The following is a 20,293-nucleotide window of genomic DNA, read 5'->3' on the forward strand; positions in this document are numbered from 1 at the left end:
AATAATAATAATAATAAAATAAAATAAATAAATAAATAAACAAACAGTTTATTTATGTTTAGTATTATATTTTTCAACATAATATAAATATCACATTTTTATATTGTCCCAACTCGAAGATTCGTCTCACAAATTCCGTGAAATGGTCTTACATAAAACGCTCCTTTCATTTATAATATTTTGATATAAATTTTAGAAAAGAAAAATCTATCTCACAAAGCATAATATTTAATATATGAGCATGATTCATCATATACGGAGTAGTATAGTTGTAGATGGTAGTGGTCCCTAGTAGTAATTATGCTATTGAATGAAGAGAACCTTCAATGGTCAATTGGTCACTGGTGAGACTCCTTATCTTATTTCTCTCAAATTATTTGGTTCAATTTTATTTCAATTGAAATGGTCTTTAATATATTTTGCGTCAAATTAAAGTCTACCATATATATATAAATGATTACATTTGATTAATTATTTCATGTACTATGATCTACCATTAATTTCAGTACTAGTATGATCTAAAAGAATATATTTTTTTAATTTATAATTCTGGAATGACCCAACCAAGAGAATCAACATTAATTCCCCTGGAAAGTAAGTAATTAACTAATCTTGACCTAATTAATCGCCACAAAATCCAATCATTACTGCATGTTTTGCTCTGATATGTTTGTCTTTTCAACCTCCGTATCTTTGTAGTTAAACTAATAAAACCGACATTGAAGAACCAGAATGTACTTTCAAAAAGTAAAAAATTAATTAATTAATTAATTATGAACAAATTAAAGAATATAATGGTTGAGAAATTAAACCATACTATCATATCGTTCAATAAAGAAAGTTCCGGTTGGTTTTAGTCTAGTAAACCATTGGTGTTTATGTAATCGCTTTGTAGGAGTCTGATCCTAAGTTTTAGTTATTTTTTACTTTTTAAAAATACTAAATTTTTTTCTGCCAAAAAAAAAAAAAAAAAAACTACATTTTTAAGAAAAAACACTATTTGATAAATCTAATTTTTTGTCTTTTAATTTTTACAAATTTAGTATGTGTTTGGTTCAAATATTGGAGTCAAAATGGTAACAGAATCAAATATTTAGTAATGGTAATGAGTTTAAGTTGAATAAGTCTCTTTGTTTGGTAGTAATAAGAATTAGAGCCAAAATAAATAAATAAATAGTGTATAATACAAAGTTTCATATTTTTTGTTTGGGTGTATCTAGAATTTTTACCGTTGGACACAATGACTAATTCCTTCGCTGAATTGTAGGCACCATCGAACCCTTGACCTTCGGTGAAGGATGGATGAGTCTCTTCCACTCAACCACACCCGCAAATTAAAGTTATTAAAGTTTCATATTTAATACATGAACAATGACCTTTTAAAAAATAATTCTTCCATTAGTTTTTTTTTTTTCATTATATTGTTCAAAATTAAAGTATGGGAGGTGAATGATAATGTGTTTTATAGTTACTATAAATTTTGAATATAATAATAGGATAATAAAAATAAGCAAACAATCCTGATGTGAGTATCAAATTTCATACTAAGCTATGAAAGTCACCAACCAAACGTTGCCTTAATAATTTAATTATTAAATAAGTAGTAAATAATAACTTTGTCATATACAAAATCTAATGATCATGTTGTACTGTAACTACTCTATTGTATTTTTTTCATACAAAATAAAATATATTGATGAAATGTATATGGACATGCAAGTTGTAAGGGAGGCGGGGATCATAAAATGGAAAGGGACATGTATGTCAAGGCATTATTAGCATTATTTGTGATTTGCAAGTTGAATGTTGAAAGTTGGAACCGAATTTATTCATTTCAACACGTACACACATTACACATATATACATTATACATACTCTTCAAAGTTGAAATGAAGAATACTAACACTAGTACGGAATGAGCAATTTGCGTCTGAAATAAGGGTCCGTTTGGAAAGCAGGAAAATGACTTCTGGAAAATGTTTTCTGGAAAATGACTCATTTTCCAGAAAACATTTTCCTTTCCGGTGTTTGGCTGCAAAACAGAAAACTGTCTTTATGTGTTTGGTTCATTTTCCAGAAAATGAGTAGGAAAATAAGTAAAATTATATAATTCACCATTTTGATTATTATAATGAGAGAGATTTAGCTTGTCTAGGAGAGTATAATCTTCAAATTAAATTTATTTAAAAAATCTCAAATAATAAATTTAATAAAAAATTAAAAAGAATAGACTGGTTTGGTTTCCTTATCGCCGGAAACCAAACCAGTGCTCTGGTTTGGTCCGGCGATTTATTTCCTTGCCGGAAACCAAACCAGAGCACTAGTTTGGTTTCCAGCAAGGAAACCAGATTGGTTTCCTTGGAAACCAATATGGTTTGGTTTCCTTGCCGGAAACCAAACCAAGCACTGGTTTGGTTTCCGGCAAGGAAACCAATCTGGTTTCTGGCTTGGAAAACCAGAGATTCCGGTTTTCCAAGTCAGAAAACCAAACTCGTTTCCGACTTGGAAAACCAGATCTGTGGGTTTCCAAGTCGGAAATCATTAGGATTCCGGCTGTGGGTAATGGTCTCCGGTGGTCGTGAATGTCGCGAAGAAGGCGTCCAAGAACTGACAAACAAGTGCGAAGAAGAAGGAGGCGGTAGTTTGTGGTCTTGTGCGAAGAAGAAGGATGCGGTAGTATGTGGTCTTGTGCGAGGAAGAAGAATCGGAAAATGACTTCCCCCCCAAAAAAAGGGGAAGTCATTTTCCAGAAAAATATGGTCATTTTCCATTGACCAGAAGTAATTTTCCTTTGACTTCTCACTTTTCTGTCTAGCCAAACACCAAAAACTCGGAAAATGATTTCCAGAAATTATTTTCCGGGTTTCCAAACAGACCCTAAATGATAATTTACGTCTGATATACTTCATTCAGACGTATATGCAAGAGAAACAGATTGGTTGTAGATAATTTGCGTCCAATTCTGACTATATGCAAGTGCGTATCCCCCACCCCCATTGTGAGTATGTGTGTGTGTGTTAATGATCAAATGAGAATCCTCCTCCCGTGAGAATTTGTATTTATGTAGATGTTTTTGTGTATTTATGTACAAGTTTGCAAGTTCTCATATGAGGATGGATTCTCATTTGAACACCACTCTATATGTGTGTGCGTGCTTTTTAATTTAATATACATAAATAATACATTACTATATAAAAAAAAAATACTATTTGCAGTTAAAATAATTTAGTTGGTTGATAGTGAAATTTTTATTACAAAAAGTCTAGGATCAAACTCAATATCTACCTACATTCTTACATCTTCAACTTGCATCATCGTTATACAAGAGGGCTACCCATCCAAATATTATTTGAATCTATTTTTTTTTTCCTATTAAATGGAGTATAGTTTATATTAAATGTTCTCACCAAAAATATATATATAGTTTATAACAAATGCTATGTTTTTTACGAAGTAATATTTATTGTTATTCAAAAATCAAATTATGTATGTCTATCATAAGTTAATTATGTGAAGGTTTAGGAAATATATTTAAATAGACTTGAACTCGGAATAATGGTGAAAATTTTCTTAAATTAGGGTAGGGGAAAAGGAAAATTCCCCTCTTGCTCGGTTTATTTTTTTTACTCTTATTTATTTACAAAATAAGACTAAAAGTTTAATTTTGACTTAAAATATATCATTAAAAAAAAAAAAAAAAGCCTTGCCACACCTACTCCTTTTTTTCTTTTTCTTTTTTTTTTTTCTTAATAATCTTGCCACACATACTATGTCAAAAACTTACTGCTAAAAAGTTAGAGTTTTCTTATCATAAGATATTAGTTGAAAATTTAGAGTTTTGCGGTTGAAAATTTAGTTTCCAACAACTTTGAAAGTTCCAAAAAAAAAATAAAAATTTAAGGATATTTATGTCCACTAGTAAAAAATTGGTCAATAATACTAAGCATGAAGAAAAGTCATCGAAAATTTAAATGATTGAACCAACCAAAATAATAACAATTGCTTGCAATTTACCTAAGCTACCATCCATTGATAAGAAAAACTATAGTAGTTGAAAATTTTATACCAACCATTACAAAGGTATTTTGACAAAGATTTTTCTACCAAACTTCATCGTCAAAGAAACCAAAATTTTTATCTTCTTCCTCATTTTTTTTTTTTAAATTGTTCTTCTTTTATTTATTTATTTATTTATTTATTTATTAAATCCTTATCTCCTTTTCTTTTTCCCTTCTTTCTTTCTTTACTAGCTATATATGAAAAATTAAAGTAGTTAAAAATCAAAATTTTCACTAAAGTAATTAAAAAAAATTCTTACTACTAATAAACCAAGTGTTAAATATTAATTCAAGTGTTTGTCTATAAATCATCTTAGGATCAAAAAGGTCAATATATAACTCACACAGAAAGTTAAATTTAAAACATTGCAATTATCAAACTAATTATTCAACTAATTTAGTTGGAGGTTGTTCCTAATTCAAGCTTTTATCTATATATAAACATATGCATGGCATCATTCGAATTAAATTAAAATTATTAATTTAGTTTTTTTTTTTTTTTGAGTACATTTGTAGTTAGATAGAATTACAAAAATTTGGTTAGGTACATGAAGAGATCCACGTACGAACCGACATGCAACGAACTGAGACCAGGTCATATTATTGTTCCACTAATCTTCAAACAAGTTATGCTAAAATTCCAACACGACATGCATAATTATCCTAGCTTTCATCTTTCCTTTCCACTTCCGTTGTCGTACTAAATCCAAGTAATTAAACTTTAATTTGCATTTTAATTATTATTTTTTAAATGCTACTCACTCTATTAGAATGTAGTATATGTTCATAATTACTTTCTCAACCTACTGAAGCACAAAGTCTCCACTGAGGTTCAAACTCACAACCTCACAACCTCCAATATGGGAGTCCAACCCGAGTGCCATTAGACCACAAGGTCTTGACCATTTTAATTATCTTTTAGTTGTCTACATCTTTAAGGAAAGTACGTGGTGAGTATAGTTGTCGCTAGCTCAGATGGCCGGAAGGATGAAAAGTGAAAAATAAAAATAAAAAATTAAAGTCAAGCACTGCTTACGTCGGGAATGAAAGTTGTGAACCTAAGTTGACGGATGCACTAATATTTGTTAATATATACTTTCTCAATCTAGTGAAGTACAAAGAGTCAGTGTTCCACTGGTGTTCAATCACTTCACATTTGAGAGAGTCACAGATATGACATTGAAATACATACAATTTAAGGATTGGAATTTTATACCATAAATTTTATACAATTTAAGTCGCTAGCTATATCTTGAGGAGTTTTTTGCACTTTTGGTCCCACGACTATAGTGGCACTATCAGAATTGATCCACGACTTTTAAACCTTGCAATTTTAGTCCACAACTATTGTTTTTTTGGCAAAAAATGGTCCTTCCGGCCACTTTTCAGTCAAAGTTCCACTGGAGGAAAATTTTTTTCATTTTTGAATATGGCTAAATTTGACATTTCGCTCGCAATAACAACATCAATACTCCAGGTTTGCAATACACTGTATATAAAAGCATATTCTGCACTTTTTGTACTAGGCAAATTTAGTCATTTTAGCCCTCCTAAAAAGGAAGAAATTTTTCTCCGGTGGAATTTTGACGGAAAAGTAGCAAGAAGGACCATTTTTGCCAAAAAACAATAGTCGTGGACTAAAATTGCAAGGTTTGAAAGTCATGGATCAATTCTGATAGTGCCACTATAGTCGTGGGACCAAAAATGCAAAAAACTCATATCCTTGAGCACCAGATATTCATGTTCTTATGGCTCGTTTGGTTCGCGGAAAATATTTTAAGGGAAGTGGAATTGGAATTCCATGGAAAAACAATTACTAGGAAGATAAATTTCATTGTTTGGTTGGTGGAAAAAGAATTACTGAGAATACTAATTCTATTGTTTGGTTAGATTTGGAATTGTAAGGAATAATGAGTATAAAGACCTCTATGCCCCTACAAATTAATAAAAGTAATATAATTATAAAAAGAAAGCAAGGGTAAAATAGACAATCTATTCACTCCCATCTTCTTTGGAAAACAAAATCTTTGGTCCAATGGAAAATGAATTTCATGAACCAAACACTAGAAAACAACATTTTCCTTCACTTTAAGAAAAATGTTTTCCTTTTGAAAAACATTTTCCATGAACCAAACATCCCCTTAGTAACGAATTTATTTTTTTAAAATTATGTGCGAGACAAGTGTGGATTTTTGTTACATGTGGGATATTTGACTATAACTCTATGAGTATGTCTATACCTTCTTTATTGCTGGAGATCGAATAAGTATTGAAAAAGTTTCCATGATTGCATTCCTCGTTTAAAAATTGTTAGTTTTCCCTTTAGTCGTCATTGGACCCTACTATTACCTACCACGCCTATACTCCATATTCATTTATTATTCTCTTGAGACATAGCTCAGTGGTGAAAATTTAAGTGTGTAAGATTATGAGAAATAAGCAAGTACTCAAATAACTGTGTTACTGTCTAACATTTGAGATGATGTAAATCACGGTGACTCAATGGTTCAGTAAGGAATCTGTCCACTTTGAACATAATTCTCACACTGTGACTATTGAAATTCGAACCTTAATTTCTTCTTTCAAATACTACTTACTGAACCAGTAAACTAAGTTCGTGCGAACTTTATTTATTATTATTATTATCATGATCATGATATTAATTTAAGGTGTTAATTCAAAATTTGTTTGCAAGGGAAAATGATGAAATGGTGAAAATTAGCTGTACTCTGGTTTTGGGTCCACCTAACCAAAATATCTTCCTCTACAAACTGCTCCGTATTATAATACAACCCCCCCCCCCCCACACTACCCACCTGGCCACCTTGCGTTACTTTACTCGCCCACACTCCATTTTCTCTTCTCACGAATTTTTTTATAACTCATGTTTTACCATTTCGTCAAATTATATTATAAACTCTTATAAATTTATTTCAAGGTTTAAGAACAAGATTATCATATGATCTTAAGAGAGGAGGAGATTCTATATGTTGTTTAAGAACATCAACTAAAACATGACAATATTTGTATAGTATTAAAATAGTTTCAAATAGTACTAACAATATCAAGTGTAATCCATTATTATTCCTGAAACAATATGAAATAGTTTCAAATAATATTAGCTATATACTATTGGATTATACCCTGTACAATCTGGGACGCTTTCAAATATAATAATGTATTGTACATAGTACAATTTAAAACAATTACAAATAATACCAGGTACAATCATGAATTGCACATGATATTATCAGAAACAATTTTAAAATTCTACCAAGTATAATCCACCAAAGGTACAAATATTAGGTAGTATAACAAAATTATTGAGATGATTTCAATATTACACCAATGAACTACATTTTAATTGGGGTTAATCCATGTTAAGTGAGTACGGTCTATGTAAAAAGGTATTCTGTTTAAGAAAATATGTTTTTTCCTCTTAAAAATTTTCACTAATTTTTTCCTTCGAATGTGAATTCTATTTATTGAGTGTCATGAACTGGGTGAGAAGTACAATCAGATGATGTCATGTCAAGATGATAAATTTATAGAGAAAACATATGATGGTATGTAACGTTGCTTTTAAATTAATTATAAACTGAAACCACTTAGAAAAAGAGACTGAAGTTTTCAAAGCATATGAAAAATCTCACTTAAGACTTACCTCTAGCAGAAAAGTGTGTCGGTTTCAATTCTTCCCACAAACATTGGAGGTTAGGGTTGGGTTTTTTTTATTATCTTATAAGTATACAGTTTTGTATTGAATGTCAAAATTAAATTGACTCAATTCAGTTCCTACCACGAATATTGAAATTAAATTGACTCAGTTTATCTTTTTATAAGTGATATAGTCCCACAAAAATGACAAAATTAAGAAATCTGAGTAATCCAAAAAATAATAAAAAGTAAATAAAGATTGAAAGAAAAAGGAAAGGAGTGATGGAGTGTGGTTAAGGTCGTTGGCATGTGATCTCATTGTGGTCCATTTAAGCCCCCCAAGCGCCCATTGCCCAATTTGATCTGCCCATCCCAACTCCCAAGAAACCTCCTCACCTTCACTTTCTTTCTTTCTTTCATTTTCTTGAAAAGTTTGCTTTGCCTTAAACAAAACAAAACATTTTCCTAAGCTGTAATTGCTGGTTGGTTTAAGTTGTTTCTCTTTTTACCTTTTCTCTTTGCACCAAATGCATACCAATTAACACCACACACCCCTCCCTCCCTCATAACCTCTGCCCTTTATATATACAACTGCCCACACAAATCTATGTATTTTATATGTTTTTATCTCACACATACTTGAACCAATATATATAATTTAGGATATTTAGGATGTGTGTTCAAAGCTGTGTTCTTGGAGCCTTGAATTATCTTGTGCTTGTATCCAGAGGCCAGTTCTTGAATTGCAGGGAAAGAGAAGAGAGGGGGAGAGAATCAATGGAGTTTTACACTTACCCTTCTCATGCTCTCCCTTCATCTTCAGCCTTTTCATCATTTTCCTTTGAGAATTTGGCTGAAAAGGCTAAGGAGTTCTTCACCTTTGCTGTCAGCACTGTCTTTTCTGCCGTCTTTACTTTCTTCTTTGCCTTTGGTATGTTTTTCTTTTACATTGTAGCTAAAGTGTTTACTTTTTCTGGATTTAATAGCTGCAATTTCTTGATTTGTATGTATAATTAACCATGGGGTAGCATAAATGTGATCTGGGTGTTTGATTTTGATTTTTTCTTTCTCTCATCATGAATTCTTATTTTGAGAATCAGGGCATACTGTTCTAGGGTCAAACACCTTTAAAGTTTAAGAAATTAAGCAAAAAATGAAGAATCTTAGTAGTGATTTGTCAAAAAGAAAGCAAAAAGGAAGGATCTTTGGTGTTGTAAACACAAAGTTTGTTCATTTTACCATTAATTTTTGTGAAAAGAACATGATCATATTGTGGGCCAAAAAAAAAAAAAAAAAAAAAAAGGAAATTGGCTTTTGAAACGATAGGGGCTACATTTTCATGTATGAAAAGGGAGTTTTTCTCCCCTCCTTTTAGATGCTGAAAAAATGAGTTTTGACTTTGTCCTTGCAGTGGGAACCTTATTAGGGGCATTGACTGGAGCTTTGATAGGGCAAGAGACGGAGAGCGGGTTTATAAGAGGTGCTGCAGTTGGTGCTATCTCTGGTGCCGTTTTCTCGCTTGAGGTCTTCGAGTCATCTTTGGTGTTGTGGCAGTCAGATGAATCTGGAATTGGGTGTCTCCTATATTTGGTAAGCAAACATGGCTTCATACTTGATGAAGCACATGCTTCAATTTCGTCACCGGATAAGCGACTACGGTCCACGTGTTGCTTGGAACCCACCATTAATGTGCAATCCAATGGAGCACATGCTTCAATTTTTGCAAAGTTGATATTCATTTGTCGAGTTTTATTTTGAAAGTAATTTCTTGGTTCTATGCTTAACTGGTGAGCGATGTGGGAACTATACAGATTGATGTGATTGCTAGCCTTTTAAGTGGTAGACTTGTTCGTGAGCGTATTGGTCCAGCAATGTTGAGTGCAGTACAAAGTCAGGTATCGCCATAACTTTACCGAGTGCCTAAAATGTTTGAGCGAAACCTTGGAACGCCACTTCCATTCTAACGGTTTCTGTTATCTATCAGATGGGAGCTGTTGAAACTGCATACTACGAGGCATCTAACATTTTCGACCTAGGCGGTGCAAAGGGTTTGCCCGGAGATTCAGTTGAAAGGATTCCAAAGATTATAATCACTAGTGACAACAATGTGGATGCTTCGGGGGAGAGAGTCTCTTGTTCCGTGTGCCTACAGGTAAAAACTTCCACATTTGTTCTCCTCGTTTTACTGCTCGCCTATTCTTCATTCCTTCACAGAATCTTTGTTTAAAAATCAGGACTTTCAGCTGGGCGAGACTGTGAGAAGTTTGCCGCAGTGCCATCACATGTTTCATCTACCGTGCATTGACACGTGGCTGGTGAGGCACGGTTCTTGTCCGATGTGCAGAAGGGATCTGTAGGGTGTAGTGCCCCCAATCTCTGTAAATTATAGAAAGATTTGATATAATCTTCATACTTGTCTGCAAGGTTTTCAATTAGTTCGCTATGACCTTCACTAATACTCAGTACCGATTTTCCAGGAAGCCACTGTGTAATTAGTCTCGAGTTTGTGCTTGTTTCGGTTCTGTTGTTGTTGTTGTTGTTGTTGTTGTTCTTGACCACCAATATCATGTAAAAAATTTTGCTCTTCCATAGTGTTTAATACATTAGCGTTATGTTATGTTTTGTGTTGCATTCGCGTTTTTCATCTAATTTTTTAAAAAATAGGTATTTGAACCATTTACACTCTTTCATTCCTTTTGTCTCTCTTTAATGTTTATGGAACCTAATTTGCTTTGCATATTCTTGTCATTTTGTCTGGGAATTCACCTGTTTTTGGATATCTGGATATCAGAACAGTAACTTTGATATATTCTCTGTTGATTTTGATCTGCCCACCATTTCACCATATGGTTTCAATGATTTGTCTAATTTTGGTTGTATGAAAACATGGGGATTTTAAAGTTGTCATTTTCAACATAATACTCTCGAATTTTGTTATTATATATAATAAGGAATTAAATTAACACCACTAAGTAATTGAGGAACTAAATGTGTTCAAACAGAAAGAAAGAGAAGAGACCGAATTTCATAAAAGGTACTCTGTAATAAATAACTGAAAAAGAAAAAGTGTAATTATTTTGCTTTTTGGCAAATACAAAGTGAGTTGGGGAAGTTTAGTAATGTTACTGTAATAGAGGTTTTATTTTTTGTTTGTGATTAAGGGCAACATTTCAAACCATTGCTTAGAGTGGCAAATTTGGAGAGATGAAGTTTCAACCAAACAATTCATGCACTTTCAATGAATATGAAGCACAATTGGGATGAACATTAGTATCAGGGGTGGTGCATGATATACCAATTGGTTTGGCTGCAACCAAAACTCTCCAACAATCACAACTGCCATCTGGTTTTCTGATCCCTTATAAGCATTTCATAAAGCAAAAAATACTAAGCCACAATCTGGGGATTCATGTCCCAAATCTTGTAAATGATCATATTCCAGATTTCGAAATTTGAACAGCAAAATTTTGTACACCGTGTTGAATTTAGCAGAGAGAATCTCTACATTGAGTCTTTTTCATTCAACTCCCTTATGAGAATCTAAACAAAAAGCTTATTCCAAGTCCAACATTTGCATTTTACATTGAAGAATTAAATTTAGTGGTGCACCCTCTAAAGATTTTTGTTTAATTTACCATAAGCATGGGCACATGAAAGATAGAGGGTTTAAGAGGTACCGCGTTCATTCCATAGGTGCATCACACAGGAGCCAAAGTTTTTGCAGGTAGATGGACGCCACCTCCTCTCAAAGATAAAGTGGGTCCTTTTAACGCAGTGGCTCTACTTACAAGATTTGAATCTAGAAATACGACAATGATTGTCATGTCATCATGAAAATGCCTTCTCACGCCTCGCTCAATCTTCTTCAGATCAGAGTACCTCATCTCTCTTTTCTTAGCTGCATCTTGCAGTGCAGCTTTCACAAGCCTTCGAGCACTTCCCTGCATCAAGGAGATCAGGTAAACATCATTAGCAGTGACATCTATCCTGCATCTTAATTATATGCTTATGTGTGACCAAAATTCACAATTTTTTTACAACTTATACAGATTGAATCAAAGGGCACCTAAACATCATTGGCCATAATCAGAGCACTGATTCCACAATAACCAAAAAGGCATTTTTCACTCCCTCCCTCTTGAGCTAGAGGAAAATATCAGGCCATCTCACCCTACACAAAACCATTTTTTTCATCTCCTTTCAACAAAACAAGGGATTTGAGTGTTGCTCATATGTCTCAGTTTTCAATAGTAAAACACAATTCTTATAAACTGCTATTGCTATCTACGTATGAAATGAAATGGCTTATAGGTTCAGATATCACTATTTGTGAGCATCGCCCTGATTTCCCACATTCTTGTCCTTAAAATCATGCTTCATTGGTACTTGATAGTAGAGCTTAAAATCTTTACTCCAGTGGTGCATAATAGCATGATGCAAGAATGAAATTTCGATGATTTGACCGATATCACTATTCAGTTTATAATATATTGAAAAGTTATAATCCGTGCACTGACAATTGAAACTTACTGGGCAATACTGGCTAGCATCTATCCAATATAGCAGCAGCAGCAACATTAAATCTAACTATGACGTGAAACTTGGTGCAACAACTCATAATTTATAGCTTTTTATGGAATCCAGAAACTATATCAATTCACAAAGAAGAAACTCAGATTTTTTGATAAGTCTCAAGGATCTTACATTTTGAGGGCCACTTTGTACTATATCAACTGCCTCTTGATTGCTAAGGTGTTCCCAAAGACCATCAGAAGCAAATATGAGAAACTGATCGTGCTGCTCAATTTCATGCACTAAAATTGATGGCTCTGAGCTCAATATGGGGCTGTTAAAGGGTTCCTTCAAACGAAATTTAGCATACAAAGGCTCTCTGTTGTATTCAGCCTTTTTAAGATACACATCACCAATGGATCTGGAAATCTGCAAGATGATTTTTTTTATAACTGAGAAATTACTCAAAACAGATTCATATCACCAAATTTAAGCATCTATGGATGTCTATGTTGAAGGTCAAACATTAAAAATCAATTACCCAAATCTTAATCAAAATAAACTCAGGTTACCATGAATTAGGATACAGCAATAATTAGCAAAGCATTTATCAAGGAAACAGAAAGGCAGAAAGCTAAGTCCACACACACACACACACACACACACACATATATATATATATATAATTGAGAAAAATAATTATAGTGCACCCCTTCCTCGAGTCCCAGAAATCAGAAGGATATAGAAAGAGGAAGTATATGATTAATTCCAAGCTTTCAACAATTAGCAAGAGAGTTAATTGAACATTTCTACCATGACATGATACCTTACACAAACACACACACAATGTTTAGAACCTTGCAACAGGATCAACTTTCTTATAGATGCAATCTGCAGCAAGCTTCCCACATACAGTTTCATATGTGTGTGTGTGTGTGTGTGTGTGTGTGTGAAATCAAAAGTGTTGGACTGAGAAAGATAGATTGACTAAAAAGAAAACATTAGTCATCAAAATTTCTTGAATTCAATATGATAGAAACGTGCAAGTAATGGTCCAGTGAGAGACAAAAGGCGAGCACCCACCATAAAGGCGAAAGCTATGGAAGACTAGAACAAGAACAAGAGAGAAATGTTGAATCTCAAAAATAATAAAGACAACAAATCTAATGATTTAACTAGACTAGGGCACAAGTGATAGGGAAACTGGGAATTCAAGAACCTCTAGTACTCCATAATTAAGCAACCATCTTTGGAAAACAAGATGTAACACAACAGAAAAAAATTTAGTGTGATAGAAGCAAAGGAGCTTCAATGCACCAGACTTCCCCTCACTCTATACTTCCCAAGAACCTGTAAGAAGGAAGAAACCTTCTTTTGATGTTGGGAAGAGACAACCTTTTCTTTCCTTGATAAAAAAATCAGGTAGTTAGGGTTCGGTAAAAAAATAAATAAATAAATAAAAGTAAAAGGACTCTAACTAATTTGTCTTGAATATGAGAATATCATGTTGGAAATCGCAAGTCCGGTGGTTAGGTGGGTTTCATAGAGCCATCACCCACTCATAAGGCAAAACCTATATAAGACTAACACAAGAACAAGTGAGAAATGTTGTAGATTAAGGCTATAAGCCTATAACTAAGCATTGTGTATAGGTTACAACAGTGATGTGTGCATATACTAAACTAGAGAACAAATGATAGAGAAACTCGCAATAGTAAACTATGAGGAAACTAGAAATAAATCAAATACTACTGTGAATCTGTGATTCCTAAACTCAAATTTTGGGCAACCTTTCTACAAACTAGGAATATTCTAAATGTTCTAACACAATCTAACGAGTGCATTCAAGTTACATTATACTTTGATGTTTTAAAACCAGAGTGACTATTAGGCACAATGAAAGCACTTTGTTAGCATGTAAATTTATATTTAACATCAATATAAAATTTAAAAATAAAAAAGACAGAAATTGGCATAACTCATAGTTATGCATGTTGTGTTAATTGGGTTTGCACCGTATGCTAATCTGGTTAGCACATTATGTTAATCAGATACGTATGCTGCACAAAAAGTATAAAAACCTGCCAGTTATGCTATGCATGATGTGCTAATTGCATTTGCACCTTGTAGTAATCGTGTTAGCATGCTAACCATGTGTAACTAGCAAGGACCAGTAAAAGAACATGCAAGTTATGCTATGCAAGCTAAGCTAATTGGGTTTGCAAATAATGATAATTGTGTTTACATACTATGTTAATAAGGTTTGCACATTATCTATGTATACACACTCTATTTATTACCTATGTGCATAATATATATTATTTACGCACATTATATGTATCACTTAAGAATATGACGCTATAGTATTACTTACATATGATATGCTAACACATCTCCTTATGAGCATAAATCAACCAATAACAAAGGGACATAACATCATGGTACACCTAGTACCAATAATTTGCATAAAGCTATCACCATGAACCACTTCTCTGTGGCCAAATTTTGATAATATCATTCAATACTTCCAATAAGAAACATCTATTCCCTTAATTAAGTAAAAAACCACCACGCAGAAATTAAACTTGTAAAAACTACAGTAATGTTCTTTCCTCATTTCTTCACTGGATCAAATGTTAAAATGAGGGCTCAATCCATCAACCTAATACTTTCCATTTGATTATCTAAAAATTTGACAAGTTTCAATGATGAATTTTCCTTAGGTAGGAGGACGTAATGATCTTTTTATTATAAATTTGTTAAATAGGATCATTTACCATCTATAGCCATTTGATTTGAATTATTTCTCTGTTGTTATGCACTATGTGAGCTTTTAAAGTGATGGCATTTGATTTCTTGAATTTACCTGAAATAAAAGAAAATAGCTTGAATGATTTTATGGAAATTGCCATTAAATTGCCTACAAGCTGATGCCCTTTGATAACGCAGACATATTTCCTATATCTAGTGTAGAAATAAATATAACCGGAGTATAATAACAACAACAACAGCATTGTTATGGTCTGTTAAACTGTTAAAGAAGCACTCTGAATATTACTACTAGGTGGGATGTACCAGACAACATTAAATTGAGATTTAGAAAAAATTATTGAAATTCTATGAATCTTTAGCTCTACCTAAAGTTTCCTAACTGGTCCCAAATTTGAACAAAGAGGAGTTGCAGTGGGGCAGTTTGTTAACAGCTAGTGTAAAACTGTGTCAAATTACATGATGTGGATTGTATACATAAAACAATGCCTGTTGGAAATACTGAATCTATGCAGGAGTGCAGCCAGCCTCAACTAGACTCAGATTAAGCTTTAGCTGGATTGAGCTGTATGAAATTTAATCCAACAGTCCAACCTAATAAGAAGAAGAAACTAGTCAAGCTCAAAGGTTCTACAAGTCACATATCTATCAAACTCTTGCTTCAGTAAATCCCGGGAGAATGAAACCAAGACCATGTGAACTTTTAGGACCTATTTAGTGTCTAGAGAAATTTCCAATTTCCAATTTTCTGGAAAAATGGAATAAAATTTTCTATTCAAAATTAACTGTTTCCAAAATAGAAAAAGAAAAAATGGAGAATTTGAGAATTTTCCATTTATTCAACTTAACAAATGATTTTGGAAAACACTTTTACTATTTTCCAAATTCACCAAATACAACAGCATACATAACTTCACTTTTTATCACCATTACCATTTACTTATTTACATCACCTTTCTACCTCTATCTTCAACTACATATGTTAGAGAAAAGAACCAGGAGGTATTTTTGATAGACTAGAAACTAAAGAAAAGAAATAGGAAGTCACAAAACTTCCCCCAACAAGAGTTTTAGGCTCTTGCCCCACAAGAGTTTTAGGCTCTTGCCTAGCTACTAAAAGCTTAAAGACTAAGGAAGATTATTGGATGATCTACTCTCTTCTAGAGATTCTGATTTATAGTACTAGGAAATAAATAATTATAGAAAGGAGATGATTGCTGAGATGATTGTTGAGATGATTATGCCTCTCTTTATTTGTCAAAACCCTTGAGTTAAGCCTTCCCATGTATATCCTGATTTGCCTGATTTGCATCCTTCCTTTTTCTGCGTGAGTAAACCATCCATCCTTTTGGATACGTATCATTGCCACCCTCCAAAGAAACAACCTTGTCCCCAAGGTTGGAGTGAGGAAACTGACCGTTGAAGTCAGATACGCTACAGTATTCAGCCCAATTGAGGAAGCGTCCCCATTGCTTTGGTTGTTCAGAAGTCATACACCGCAAATACTGCTCCAGGCATCGATTGAGGACTTCTGACTGGCTGTCCGTTTGAGGGTGGTATGCAGTGCTCAAACGCAACTTGGTGCCCCATTTGTCAAAAAATTCTGTCCAGAGGTTGGAGTAAACCTCGGGTGCCATGTTGTCATACTTATTCTTTTGACACAGTAGGCATTCAGTTACGAATTGTTGCGTTCGCTTCATCCACCGGAGCCAATCTAGAGCCAGTCCTTGCATACTGATAAAGGCTGTCGGAACCTTCAGATCTTCCCGGGTGTGATGTATGGCGAAATATTGCTCCACTCCGGGCAACCATCCGATCGGGTCGCCACCATCAAATGTAGGAAGTTCCAATCTTCCCGTGGGAAGTGTGGTGTTGTCGAGAGGAGCCAATCGTTCTGACGAGGGGTTGGAATCAATTGTTGGGACTGCTACCGATGACGCACTAGCATCGCCCTGCCCTTTGCTTTGGAGGGAGAGAGCGAGGAGGTTGGACATCCTAGCCACAGAAGCTTCCAAAGCTGCAAATCGATCGTTCAATGTGGTCAATTCAGTACGGATTGCATCTTGGTTCTTCTCTAACGTCTCTATGCGGGAATCTCGTGTGTTCGCCATCCAACGGCAGGTCGGATCAATTTGTTAGAGAAAAGAACCAGGAGGTATTTTTGATAGACTAGAAACTAAAGAAAAGAAATAGGAAGTCACAAAACTTCCCCCAACAAGAGTTTTAGGCTCTTGCCCCACAAGAGTTTTAGGCTCTTGCCTAGCTACTAAAAGCTTAAAGACTAAGGAAGATTATTGGATGATCTACTCTCTTCTAGAGATTCTGATTTATAGTACTAGGAAATAAATAATTATAGAAAGGAGATGATTGCTGAGATGATTGTTGAGATGATTATGCCTCTCTTTATTTGTCAAAACCCTTGAGTTAAGCCTTCCCATGTATATCCTGATTTGCCTGATTTGCATCCTTCCTTTTTCTGCGTGAGTAAACCATCCATCCTTTTGGATGCGTATCAACATACCTATAACCTACCCCACCACCTACCTACATTTCGATCACCACAACCACATCAATACAATCATCATTCCCTTCTACCCACCATTGCGTGCCTCTAAATACTCATACCACTCATCTATCTATGTGACTACCTATACCATGCATACTACTACCTACATACCTACCCACCGCTTCATTATCTCCATTCATCATCACTAATTTTACTCGACCGCTATAACACTATTTGTGTAACCTTACTAACCTCACCCCATCTACCTACCCCCACTCTCATCTACTACCTACCCCCCATCACCACTCAATGCATTGTCACTTATCATTCATTTTTACATTTTTATATAAAAGAGAAACAATAAAATTCAAATAATTTGATATTTTATAAGTTGGAAAATAGTTCACTTTGGACACATTTCCTAATTTTCCAATGAAAAAATGAAAAGTTGAAAATTTTTGGAAAACTGGAAATAAAAAATGAAAATTCAACTTCTCTGTAGTAAACAGGCCTTATTTTTTCACTTGAAAGAAACCTAAATTAGTGAAAGACCAGCATAAAAAAAGCAGCAGGGTCAAAAAAATCTAGAAATCAAACCTATACAAATATCAATTTGAAATCAAACCTATACACATATTAATTAGAAAGAGCATGTTATAGGACCAGTTATGCACATCAAATGTGCAGGAGGCGACCTTAACTAAAAATAGTTCATTTACCAAGTCACAACAATGCAATTTTGCCATCTGGAAGAAAATTGATGAAAATCAACCTGAACTTGAAAACAAGGAAACCCAATTAGCTATAGAGTTACCTGTATCAAGCCCTTTACCCGCCATACATTACGCTTCAGAAAAACAATCTGTGGGTCATTAGGATGCATAGCTTGCAGCTCCTGTCTGATGGATTCTATGCTGGCATTATGCTCAGTTGAAAGCTGGATGCCAAGAACCTCTCCAGTTGCCTTGACCAGCCTCCCCAAAACTGCACGGGAATCACCAAGGTTGGCAATATAAAGAGTTCTGTAGCAGATTATGCCAACAAGGCAGCAAGACCCAACGGCAGCAATTTGTGGGTTTATTGGCCATTGTTTAGCAACCAGAGACAAGAATCCTTCTTCTGTTGCCTGAAATGCTTTCCTTATCACATCCACAGTCATAGAGTTTTGCTCTGTTGTGAACCCTGCTACATATAAATCGAAGATAATCAACATTGAATATATAATGGTTAAATAGCAAGAAAACTAAAGAGAAATCTATTGAAAGAACAATCAATGCAAAGGTAACTAAAAACTCTAATTGAACAATTAACGTAAAAGAAGTTTTCTCATTTTAGATATAGTGTGATTACTCTTGAGATGCTGAAAGAGGTGATCATTGATAAACCGTGATGTCTCCGGCCCACCATGACCATCATATACTCCAACAAAAGTCCCATAAGGACCAGAATCAAGTAAGCTCAAAGATCCAGACTCAATCTGGCTTTGATCCTCAAGCAAATTGTTTGCCTGGACAACAGCCATTGAGAAATCACCAAGCAAGTGCTGCCCAATGTCCTTATACCAAAGAAGTCCATCCTGCCGGCAAGTAGCATCGAAACCCTTACGGACGTGGCTGTTGGATGATGAGCGCCAACAGGTCTTCAGGAAATTTATCAACCTTGATAACATGCCTCATTTCATCCCGGCTTACTGACAAATCTACAACATCCAAAATGGATGCAAGAGCGCTCCAACTAAAAGCCCCTCACAACCAATCTCTCTTATCCCGGAAATAAACAACACAACTGTATCAATAGATTAAATTGCAACATAACTGAAATCCCAACAACAACAACTAAAAACCATAAAATTGAGTAAATGTTATAGCCTACTTAATCATATGACAAATAGAAATAGCATAACTAGTAGTCTATCAGAACAAAAAAAAAAAGAAGGCCTAAATAAAAAATCCATGTAAATTTCAGCCCAAAAAATAAGAATAACCAAGACCCACGTAGATAAAATCTTCAATATTTAAACTTTGAAGGCCTCAGCTATGAAAACAAACAATTGTGGCAAAAACGTATAGGGTCAAACTACCTATTACTGTCTATCCACGCCAAAAACCAAACAATTGTAAGGACAGACGGCCACAAACCCTGTAAAACTCGATAAAACGCTAAATCATGGCGCTGCGAACATTTGAGCTACGTCATATGCCAAAACACCAACAAAAATTAAAATAGCACACAAACCTTGAAATCGTAAAGATGATAATAAATAATAATTACGGAGCAGTCATAATACAGCTCTGAACATTTTGTACTTTAAGAAAGAAAACCTCAGAGTGGAGTTTGTGGGGTGCTTTTATGCTGTTTGCTGGTCGCTGACTGAACCCTGACAACTGAAAACGACTGAGATCCGAATCAAAAATTAGCAATCTCAAAGCGTTAGATCTATGAAGAAGCCATCAAATCGCCCCTTCCTTCATACACACTGAAGAAAATACGTTAAATTTAACTTCCTTTTCAGGTCTTACTTTCTCTAATTCTGATTTTTGCTCAAAATAAGAGAAGGGGGAGAAAGGAAGAAAGCTTCACGAATTGAACAAACTGATGAACAACTCTCTTCTATTCCTTTTTTCTTCCCTTTTTTGTGTATCTTCGTGGAATAACTGGCAAAAGCCTAATCGTCCAAGAACTCACTAAAATTGGTGTACTCAATAAATAAATACTCCGTATATTAGTATAGAGTTAATTACTATTTTTGTCCTCAAAATTTTGTTTTCTTGTCAATTTCCATCCACACACC

General features: G+C 34.2%; 2 protein-coding genes across 7 annotated transcripts; one reads left to right on the plus strand and one right to left on the minus strand.

The window, feature by feature from the left end:
* Nucleotides 1-8,107: 8,107 nt before the first annotated feature.
* On the plus strand, nucleotides 8,108-10,346 carry LOC109172673 (NEP1-interacting protein-like 1). The gene is made up of 5 exons (XM_019321888.1): nucleotides 8,108-8,646; nucleotides 9,127-9,305; nucleotides 9,527-9,610; nucleotides 9,700-9,867; nucleotides 9,950-10,346. Exons 1-5 carry the CDS (start codon nucleotides 8,388-8,390, stop codon nucleotides 10,070-10,072), a joined length of 813 nt encoding a protein of 270 aa, XP_019177433.1. The 5' UTR covers nucleotides 8,108-8,387; the 3' UTR covers nucleotides 10,073-10,346.
* Nucleotides 10,347-11,142: 796 nt separating this feature from the next.
* Nucleotides 11,143-20,181, minus strand: LOC109172671 (probable protein phosphatase 2C 60). Of its 6 annotated transcripts, none has more exons than XM_019321881.1 (5): nucleotides 19,824-20,181; nucleotides 18,853-19,262; nucleotides 18,317-18,687; nucleotides 12,420-12,656; nucleotides 11,143-11,656 (listed from the first exon to the last, which is right to left on the minus strand). In XM_019321881.1, exons 2-5 carry the CDS (start codon nucleotides 19,169-19,171, stop codon nucleotides 11,414-11,416), a joined length of 1,170 nt encoding a protein of 389 aa, XP_019177426.1. In that variant the 5' UTR covers nucleotides 19,172-19,262; nucleotides 19,824-20,181; the 3' UTR covers nucleotides 11,143-11,413. The 6 variants fall into 6 exon arrangements, with proteins under 6 accessions (XP_019177426.1, XP_019177427.1, XP_019177428.1 ...); XM_019321882.1 differs by having other exon boundaries at nucleotides 19,809-20,181; XM_019321883.1 differs by having other exon boundaries at nucleotides 19,738-20,181.
* Between the last annotated feature and the right edge of the window lie 112 nt (nucleotides 20,182-20,293).

Source organism: Ipomoea nil, unplaced genomic scaffold (assembly GCF_001879475.1).
Source record: "Ipomoea nil cultivar Tokyo-kokei standard unplaced genomic scaffold, Asagao_1.1 scaffold0418, whole genome shotgun sequence".
Lineage (NCBI taxonomy): Eukaryota > Viridiplantae > Streptophyta > Magnoliopsida > Solanales > Convolvulaceae > Ipomoea > Ipomoea nil.

What these genes read in the sequence shown, in the direction of transcription:
- LOC109172673 (XM_019321888.1), top strand. Translation starts at nt 8,388, where the DNA reads ATGTGTGTTCAAAGCTGTGTTCTTGGAGCCTTGAATTATCTTGTGCTT. An exon ending in TTGGGTGTCTCCTATATTTG is followed by an intron (nt 9,306 to 9,526) that starts GTAAGCAAACAT and finishes GGAACTATACAG; the next exon opens with ATTGATGTGATTGCTAGCCT. An exon ending in CTTGTTCCGTGTGCCTACAG is followed by an intron (nt 9,868 to 9,949) that starts GTAAAAACTTCC and finishes TTTAAAAATCAG; the next exon opens with GACTTTCAGCTGGGCGAGAC.
- LOC109172671 (XM_019321881.1), bottom strand. Translation starts at nt 19,171, where the DNA reads ATGTTATCAAGGTTGATAAATTTCCTGAAGACCTGTTGGCGCTCATCA. An exon ending in GGGTAAAGGGCTTGATACAG is followed by an intron (nt 12,657 to 18,316) that starts GTAACTCTATAG and finishes ATCATCTTGCAG; the next exon opens with ATTTCCAGATCCATTGGTGA. An exon ending in TACAAAGTGGCCCTCAAAAT is followed by an intron (nt 11,657 to 12,419) that starts GTAAGATCCTTG and finishes TCCTTGATGCAG; the next exon opens with GGAAGTGCTCGAAGGCTTGT.